Source organism: Choristoneura fumiferana, chromosome 8 (genome assembly GCF_025370935.1).
Source record: "Choristoneura fumiferana chromosome 8, NRCan_CFum_1, whole genome shotgun sequence".
Taxonomy (NCBI): domain Eukaryota; kingdom Metazoa; phylum Arthropoda; class Insecta; order Lepidoptera; family Tortricidae; genus Choristoneura; species Choristoneura fumiferana.
In genome coordinates, this window is record NC_133479.1 from 15,727,212 (window position 1) to 15,737,722 (window position 10,511).

Consider the following 10,511-nt stretch of genomic DNA (forward strand, 5'->3'; position numbering starts at 1 on the left):
AAAAAAAAAACAGGAAAATTTATTTTCAGGAATTTGTATTTAAAAATCCTCTAAATTAGCAACAATAAATTAACAATAAATATGAAAAAAAAATTAGGATGATTAACATAATTATGGCTTTTTGCACAACAAAAACATGCGGATAGGAATGGCGGAAAACAAACATCTCGCTTTATTTTTTTTCCTGCTAGTTTGCTGTCAATTTTTTTTTTAAATTATCGATTAGGCCATTTTTGTCTTTGATTTGTCAAGGTGGCCAACATAACGCGTCTAATCCGTCTATCAGCAGCTCAACAACTAACAGACTGCTAGCAAGCGTTTATGAATCATACTTCTTGACAACCGTCTAACAAGCTTAATCAGTCTGCTAAGTAACAGACCGATCAAACCTCAATTAAGGATTTTTTATGAATAAGGCTGATAAAGATTTCTTTGTGGGATTTTTACCTCATTGCTCTTTGGATTGTTTATTTAATGATTGCAGAGTCAATGACATTCAATAACCATAAGACTTATTACAGGCCATTTGCCTGCCCATTGCCTTCCGAAAGAAGGAGGGATGATTCATGTCAGTTTAGGTAGAAACATAGAAATTTGACACTTCAGTATTGATTGTTATTAATTCATCATCATCATCATCCCAGCCTATATACGTCCCACTGCTGGGCACAGGCCTCCTCTCAGAACAAGAGGGCTTGGGCTATAGTTCCCACGCGGCCCAGGTGCGGATTGGAACTTCACACGCACCATTGAATTGCTTCGCAGGTTTGTGCAGGTTCCTCACGATGTTTTCCTTCACCGCAAAGCTCGTGGTAAATTTCAAATGTAATTCCGCACATTCATTCCGAAAAACTCAGAGGTGCGAGCCGGGGTTCAAACCCACGACCCTCACTACACTACACATTATGACTGTAAAAAAATGTACTACCGGTTCGGAAGACCCTCCCGTTGAGAAGAATTCGACAAAGAACTGAACGAGGTGTGTTTTTTTTAGTTTTTTATAACAAATTTTCAAACATAATGTGAGATGCAGTGGCGGGGCCAGGTATAGATATAAAAACCAAGGCAATATTTTTCAGTTTTTTTTGGTAAATAGTGATTTTTTTATTAATAAATGGAAACAAACTAGATAATAATAAGTGAAATAAACATAACTAATGGATGGCAAACAAAATAAAGATATCGCTGCTGTTTAATTTCCAAAAGGAGGCACGTATGTAAAACTTGTTCATTCTTAAAACTTGTAATCTAATGAAATGAGTTCATTTACTACTCGACGAAATCATCAACCTCTCGCCAACGACTCGGGTAAATATAATCAACGAAATTCCGCACATGATTTGGAAAAAACTCAGAGGTGCGAGCCGGGTTTGAATCCATGACCCTCTGTTTGAGAGGCGATAGGTCAAACCACAGAGCCACCACGGCTTTTTTATTTGTGTTGATTGTTATTAATTGATATTAATTCATTTAATTATGATGATCTTGGGGGTTTTTTTATTAATGCTTCCGTACCCAAAGGGCGCCAACGGAACCCTACTACTGAGACTCCGCTGTCTGTCTGTCGTCCGTCCGTCACAGGGCTCTATCTCTCGAGTCGTTATAGTTTAGACACTTGAAACTTTCACAGATTATGTGTACTTACTGTGGCTCTATGACAACTGTTAGTTTTAAATAAATAATCAGTTTAGCATGAATGTGCTTGTTTATTCGATCTTTACCAAAATCCGACTGACATATATATGGGTAGAAAACTAACCTGTCACGTGATCACAACTTAAATCTACCTACATAATACCTCACCTTAAGTATTTTAATTATTCTAGTACATAATCACATTGTTACATCATCAAGTCTATACTACTCATATAATATTTGCGCCCACTCTTCTGGTGGTGGTATTGTCACATCCGGGTAATCATTAGTCTCTCGAAATCATCAATCACATTATCATTGAATTATCTCCGGTATCCGCCGTTATGGCGTTAGGTAGCCTTGTCCTAAGCAGTTGGTCCACGTGTCTTCTGTGAGTGGCTCCATTGTCGGTCTTAACTTCGTAAACAGCTGGCCCATCCACGGCCGTGACGACCCCGCGCTGCCACTTTTGATTCATATTATAGAGTCTGAATAACACATGATCTCCTGCCTTGAATGTCTTCTTTGGATTCCCTTGATTCCCCTTCCCCTCCAATTTCTAAATTATCTGAAAAGTCAGAGTCTGGATGTAAGGGCGTGAGGGCAGTCCTGAACTTCCGGCCGTTGAGCATCTCTGCAGGGGTCTTGCCCGTCACAGTGCTTGGTACAGTTCGCATATGAAATAGCACTTTCGCTACTCGCTCTGACCAAGTCATAGGGGATTGTTTATTAAGTTTAGATTTGATGGATTGAATGGTCCTTTCGATTTGACCATTAGTGGCCGGATGATATGGCGCTCCAGTGATATGTCGAATCCGGTTCTTTGACATAAAGTCTTGAAACTCCTTAGAGGTGAATGCCAGTCCATTGTCAGATACCACTACATCCGGTAATCCAAAGTCAGCAAAAATTTTTCTTAACAGCTCGACTACAGTTTTTGCTCGACATGGAGGGTACCATTTCAATTACTGGCCATTTGCTATAAGCATCCACCAAAACAAGAAAGGTTTTATTCATGAATGGCCCCATGAAATCTATGTGAACTCGTGACCATGGCTTGGTAGTGGGCTGCCAAACATGTCCTGTGACTGGAGGATTATTCCTGTGTGCCTGACATTTCTCACACTGAGCTACCAATTCTTCAATGTCTTTATCCAAAGAAGGATACCATATGTATCCTCTAGCTGTCATTTTTGTTTGCACCATTCCATAATGGCCTTCATGCAGTTTTCTTAGTACATTGCCCTGTAGCACTTTGGGTATTACTACTCTGTTAGACCACAAAATGCAGTTTTTGTTTAATGACAAGTAGTCTCTTCTTCTATGATAGGGCAGTATTTCAGGGTCTTCTATTGTATTTGGCCAACCATGTAAAAGATAATATTTGACTCTTTTTAGCACCTGATCTTTATCCGTTTCTTTAGCAATAGCCTTGGAATCAATATCAGATTGTTCCAGTAAGAATATATCAAGCTCGTCATCATCATGATCTTCTCTGGTATGTGGAGTGGGCCAACGACTGAGACTGTCGGCATTGCCCATGTCTTTCCAGGACGGTGTTTAAGCTCATAGTCAAATGTATTTAGAGTCAATGCCCATCTTAACATCCTATTGGAAACCAATTCTGGTATTGGTTTATTTCGGCCAAAAATTCCTAGAAGAGGTTTGTGGTCTGTAAATATCACAAATTTTCGTCCCAACAAATACTGTCTGAACTTCTTCAGGCCAAACATAATTGCTAAGGCCTCTTTATCGATCTGAGCATAACGACGTTCATGAGGTTGCATGGTTCTTGAACCCATTATAACTGGTCTCTCTGTGCCATCATCCATCTTATGAACCAATACTGCTCCAACTCCATATTCGCTTGCATCACACAGCATATAAAGCTCTCTCTCTAGGCTGTAATGCACCAACGTCAAGTCAGAAGTCAGCAGAGATTTAGCTTTATCAAAAGCTGCCTGCTCAGGGGTACCCCATTGCCATTTTACATTCTCTTTCAGTAGTTTGTACAGAGGCTCCAATACAATCGTTTTATCCTTCAGGAATCGCTCATAAAAATTGTATAAGCCTAGAAATGCTTTCAGTGCCTTTTTGTTTGATGGAGCTGGTTTCTCAAAAAATATCTCGGATTTTCTCTTTAGAAGGATGTACTCCGGTGTCATCAATCTCATAACCCAAAAAGGTCACTCTTCTTGACGAAAAAATGCATTTCGCTCTATTTAACTTCAGTCCAAGGTCTTCAAGCCTTTTCAGTACCAGCAAAAGTCTCTCATTGTGTTCTTGTAACGTTGAGCCGCAGACCACCACATCATCAAGTAAACAGGCAACTCCTTGTATTCCCGCCAGTATCGAACTCATTAGCCTCTGGAAAATTGCCGTCGCAGCATTAACACCATAAGCCAGTCGATTCATTCTCATCAACCCCAAGGGTGTGTTGAGTGTGAGAAGCTCTGCTGTCTCATCATCTACTTTTAACTGGTTGTACGCTTGCTTGAGGTCCACCTTTGAAAAATATTTTCCCCCCGCCAAAGCAAAAAAAGCTTCGTTCGACGTCGGCAGTGGGTAGCTGTCAGCTAGGCACGACGCATTAACTGTGCTCCTATAATCTCCACATAGTCGTAGCGATCCATCGGGCTTAGGCACTATAGTCAGTGGTGTTGCCCAGCGCGAGTGTTTTACCGGCGAGATTATTCCGTCTGTCACCATCTTGTTTAACTGTTCATTAACCTTCTCACGTAACGGGAAAGGAACAGGACGACAACGCAAGAAAACAGGACTCACTCCTTCCTTACAGTCTATATGCACTAGCGGTCCACTGTACTTGTCCATGCTGTCGTCAAACAGCTGCGGAAACTTCGATGCAAAGTCCACTGTCTCTTCGATTACTGAGTTCACGCCCTGAATCGAAATGCCTAAGGGCTCGAACCACGCACGTCCTAGTAACGCCGGACCCTTGCCGCAACTCACTAACAACGGTAACTTAACACTTATACCGTTGTATACAACGTCCACTATCATTTCGCCTACGATCTTCAACACGTCATCTGTCCATGTGACTAACTTGGTCTTGCACGGTGTCGGCTGAGCGAGGAACGCTTGACGGTGCTGCCGGTACAGACTGTGCGGCAGGATGGTGCGCGCGGAGCCGGAGTCCACCTCCATCACCAGCGGCACGCCGTTTGCCGTCAGTTGCACCATGACAGGCCGCACGCGCGCGGTGCCGGCGCCCGACATGCCGTGCACTCTGTCGTAAATGCCATTAATGCCGTGATTGTCTTCCGCGCTGTCTTCTTTGACGCTTGATTCCCCGTCGGAAGCCGAGCAACACTCGTCACATTTGTTTACGTGTGTTTTTCCCGTTTTATTCAAGTTTGCTTCGCAGGCGGCTTTGGTATGTCCTTTCTTGTGACATTTGTAACACGTTGCGTTCCGAAACTTACAACGTAAATTAGCGTGTCGCTTTGCACAATGCACGCACTGTTTCGTTTGAACAGCGTTTACATCCATTGGCTCACTCGAATCTGCGCTCGTACTAGGACTCATCAGAGTGACATCACAATGTGTTCTCGCTGATACACTACTCTCGGAAACGGCCTCATAATTAAGCGCACGTTGAACCACTTTGTCATATGTTAAATCGATAACCTCTATTTTCAGAAGCTCCTTTTTTAATCCTCCATCTTTGACCCCAAGTATAATCTGCTCCACTATCCGGCGCGGCATATCACTAAACTTACAACGGGAGCTGATGTCGTGCAACGCCGCCACGAAACTTGTGATTGACTCGTTGCTCCTTTGCTTCCTGTTGTAGAATTTCTCAGTTTCTAATATCGGATGCGGTGTGGGTACAAAGAATTGGTTCAACAACTCAACTATTTCGTCAAATTCGACTTCACTGGGCCTTTTTGGTGATAACAAAGACACAATCAATGCAAACGCCTCCTTGCCGCATTGTGACAAAAACAAGGCACGTTTCTGCACGCTTTCCAATGGGCCTGATGCCTCCAACGCGAAGAACAGCTGCTCGCGGTAGTTTTCCCCAGTTATCCTTATTCGGTATGAACTTGCCCGGCAACACTATGTTCGCGATATATGATTTATCACCCATTTTCACATTTACACGTCGCCAATGTTATGTTTTAAATAAATAATCAGTTTAGCATGAATTGTGCTTGTTTATTCGATCTTACCAAAATCCGACTGACATATATATGGGTAGAAATCTAACCTGTCACGTGATCACAACTTAAATCTACCTACATAATAACAAATACTAAAAACAGAAAAAATAAATATTTAAGGAGGCGCCCAATACAACAAACGTGATTGTTGTGCCGTTTTTTGCTTGATAGATATTAATAACGGCAACAGGTAGACGCTTGAAATATTGACAGAATCTTTAGTTGTATAATCGCTTTAAAAATAAATACTTAAATTAAAAAAAATAAATATTAAGGAGCTCCGTACAATAAACTTGATTTTTTGCCAATTTTTTTTTTTTTGTTAATGTCTAACCTAACCTCGTAAGTCCCCGTGTACTTCACAAAGAACAAATCAGCAAGAATAACTGCGAAATGTACTTGGTGGAGTACAATTTTTTCAATGAAAAGAAACTTTAAAATGTATTGTATGTAACTTCCAAAATACAAAAACTTAGAATTCTCAGCTTGGTCTGTAGAACTATGTATGATAAAAAAGTCAGGACTTACGAGGCTAATGTTGTATAAGATAATGGTACGGAACCCTTCGTGCGCAAGTCCGACTAACCCCCGACGCAAAAAAGAAGGGTGTTATAAGTTTGAGGCCAATGTCATCGTAGCTCTCAAACGGATGGACCAATTTGAATGCGGTTTTTTATTTGAAAGCAAGTTTGCTAGCGATTGTTCTTAGATATGTTTTATCAAAATCGGTTCAGTCAGGGGTTTCCCAACTTTTTGTTGGTTAGGTTAGTCTTGGATAACACTGGATCTGAATATTTAAAAGTCAGTATCGTCCTCCTTTATTTCCTTTTTTGCGCCTTTTAAATCTTATCGACTGAGTCAATAACTCCCCCTCCTTCTTGCTTCGGGGGGTTAAAAAACATGGATAACTCTTATTCACGTTCACTTGATGAATGATATTCCTTTATTCCCACAGGTGGACAGTTCACATGGAAGGAGTTCCCGGCACACTATACGAAGGCGAGAAATTCGTCTTGCAGTTCAAATTCACAAACAAATACCCCTTTGATTCCCCAGAGGTAAGAGACGTCAAATAGCACGATAAATACAGCCTTTACAGCTCATCATCGTCATTATATTAGTTGTGCGCTTGTAAAAACGGTCAAGTGCGAGTCCGGCTCGTACTTAAGGGTTCCGTACCTCTGTATGTTTTAAAAAACAATTCAGTACTAAGTTTTTTCACTTATCATGCTCTCAATGTAGGTCAATATAGGTTACGAGGCGGGAGTAAAGTGAGTACTTTGGTCCCTAGGGAGTAGAAGTAATTATTTTTTTTATTTAATTCGAGTGACTTAGATTAACTCTAACGGCCAGTACTTGCTTAGTTTTTGGCATAAAATAAGATTGTGTGTGGACCATTTTCATGACGAAAATGTTACGTTCTTAGTCTATGTGGTCTTAGTTCTATGCTTTTTCTGCATAGAAGGTGACGCCATTTTATTTATTCCAGTTTGTGTATGGACCATTTCGCCGATGCGATTTTGTTATATCTGTGTCTGGTTGGAAAAAAATACCGCGAAAACTTTGAAATTGTTTTAGAGCGTAAATCATAAACGATTAATGACTATTTTTGGCTAACCACCTCGGGTATAATATTGGCTTATTTTTGTCCCTCGATAAAAAATATACTATTGTTGAAAATTCTAATATATACCTTTTTTTTTAGGGTTCCGTAGCCAAATGGCAAAAAACGGAACCCTTATGGATTCGTTATGTCTGTCTGTCTGTCTGTCCGTCCGTATGTCACAGCCTCTTTTTTCCGAAACTATAAGAACTATACTGTTGAAACTTGGTAAGTAGATTGTATTCCTCTGAACCACATTAAGATACATATACACATAAATAGAAAAAAAAACAATAAATTTTGGGGGTACTTATAATATTTTCATCTAACCCATGTGTGGGGTATCTATGGATAGGTTTTCAAAAATGATATTGAGGTTTCTAATCCCCCCCCCCCCTGTAACTTCTAAAATAAGAGAATGATAAAACTAAAAAAAAATATAATGATGTACATTACCATGGAAACTTCCACCGAAAATGGTTTGAACGAGATCTAGTAAGTAGTTCTTTAATACGTCATAAATCGTAAAGTAAAGGAAACTTTCATATTATGTTACTTGCTGCTACGGAACCCTTCATGGGCGAGTCCGACTCGCACTTGGCCGCTTTTATACTATATTTTTTAACCCTGGTTACCAAAGTACGCTCTGTAAAAGTGTACCTATTGAAGGTGGCTGTCGCCTTGGACGCTTATGAACGATTAGCAACCAAAAAAAACGCTGAAAAAAGACATTTCTTGTATAACGTTCCCTTTACCTACTTTTTAACTTTAATTTACTTTTAGTATTTCATGTTGGTGTTATAGCGCCCACAGTAATAAATAAATAATCTTTGAAAATTTCAAGTGATTCGCTATTACGGCTCTAGAGATAGAGCCCTGTGACAGACAGACGGACGGACGGACAGACAGCGGAGTCTCAGTAATAGGGTCTAGTTGGTACGGAACCCTAAATATGTGAAACCCTGTTTCATCGCTGATTTAATGTGCCAGATAAATGCAATACAGTCTATGTTTATTCGGACAAACATTTTCGAGGAACATTGTTATAGACAAATAAAATTATTTACTATGATAACGTTTTACGATCGCCAAGGAATCAAACTGGTTGGCTATACGGTATAACTGTAATAACATTGATCAATCGTCCTGTCCTTGACTTGTACTTATTTCGCGTGCTCAAAGACAAGTTATGCAGATTTTGCAGGTGGTAGGACCTTGTGCAAGGTCCGCCCGGATTGCTACCACCATCTTGCTCGCTAATCCTGCCGTGAAGCAGCAGTGCTTGCACTGTTGTGTTTCGGCGTGGAGAGTAAGACAGCCGGTGAAATTACTGGCACTTGAGGTATCCCATCTTAGGCCTCTAGGTTGGCAACGCATCTGCAATTCCCCTGGTTTGCAGATGTTTGTGGGCGGTGGTGATCTCTTACCATCAGGAGACCCACTTGCTCGTTTGCCATCCAGTCGTATAAAAAAAAAAAATTCTGCCTTGTTTTTATTGCACTCACAATATTTGTTGTGTTTGTGTTAGTTTTAAGTATGATTCGCTAACTGTATTTTTCTGTGGACATCTGAAAAATATTATTTAAAAAAAAATGTATAAATACACCGCGATTTGGCAAAAAAAGAACTAATGAAGTTTACTGCAGGCGGATACGGCGGTTGTGCTGTGACAGTAGAACTCAGCAGATGTGCGAATTTGGCATACGTACCTATATTTGCGGCTTTTGCTGTTGAAATTCTTATAGGCTGTTAGGACCCCAAGCTCAAAAACCATTTATAGGAAAAAAAATAAACCGCCGAAAAAACTGAAAAGCAAAAAATAAGTCTAGGTACCTAGATTAAAGTTAAACAAAAAAGGTTTATTATTTTTAGCTTTTCAGTTTTTTCGGCGGTTTAATTTTTTGTTATCAAGTTTTTTATTTTATACTTTTTCCCACCCTTGGGGCAATTTTTTATTTCCAAATTTATATAATACCGATTTCAAGGTATACCCTATCCAATAAAAAAAGAATTGTCAAAATCGGACCACTAAAAAGTTATGCCTGGTCAACCGTCCCAACAATCAATCATCCCCTGTTCTCCTACCCTCATTGGTTCATGAAATACACATTCCTCGCAAGGCATCACACATATGTTATTATTCAAAAGGTGGTACAAAGGTCAAAAGTGACTAGAATTATCAATTAATAAATAAATAAATAAATATCACGGGACAATTCACACCAATTGAACCTAGGTCCCAAAATAAGCTTAGCAAAGCTTGTGTTATGACTAAGCAACGGATAAATATAATTATATGTATAGATATAGATACATACTTAAATACATATTAAACACCCAAGACCCGAGAACAAACATTCGTATTTTTCATACAAATGTCTGCCCCGACACGGGAATCGAACCCGGGACCTCAAGCTTCGTAGTCAGGTTCTCTAACCACTAGGCCATCTGGTCGTCTAAAAATCACAATCACAATTAATAATATATTAATTAATCACATGACTTATCCCACAAGCGGACGACCATGCATGCGATGTTTATTTCCGCATCTACACTGCAGCGTTCCTTATTATATTGCATAACATTCGCGCGGCTACTATGTAACGCTATGTTAATTAGTTACTCATGCTCGTATAATTAGCTATAGCAAGGCTGTAGAATTTATGAAGGCCTGATGGATGCCCGTGTTATTTTGGGTTTGAATGAGTGCCTACAAATGCCAGATGCTCTTAAGCACAAATAAACTTAAATGTATATTATGACTACAAACTAAAATATATATATTTTTTTTAATATCCATGGAACAATTGGACCAATTGTCCTAGTCCCAAATTAAGCAGAGCTTGTTACTATGTGTACTAGGCAGCGGATAAACATACTTTTATAGATAAATACATATATTACGATTGGTTTTTTTGGAATCTTTTTGTATTTTTTATTTCAGTTCTAAATTTTTACTTTTACGGTCATCCCGTAAAACCTAAATTGAAAATACAAACTGAAATATAGATGCACGGGAAAAACCAGAAAAATAAGACCAGCACTGGGAATCGAACCCAGGTCCTCGGTATTCCGTACCGCGTGCTATA

General features: G+C 39.7%; 1 protein-coding gene across 1 annotated transcript in view; it reads right to left on the reverse strand.

The window, feature by feature from the left end:
* Positions 1–3,750: 3,750 nt before the first annotated feature.
* The window catches only part of LOC141430548 (uncharacterized), a 37,450-nt gene continuing 30,689 nt past the window's right edge, over positions 3,751–10,511 (reverse strand). The window contains exon 23 of the mRNA XM_074091298.1: positions 3,751–5,701. Within this exon, the coding sequence (XP_073947399.1) occupies positions 3,751–5,701 (1,951 nt within the window). The remainder of the gene's footprint in view (positions 5,702–10,511) is intronic.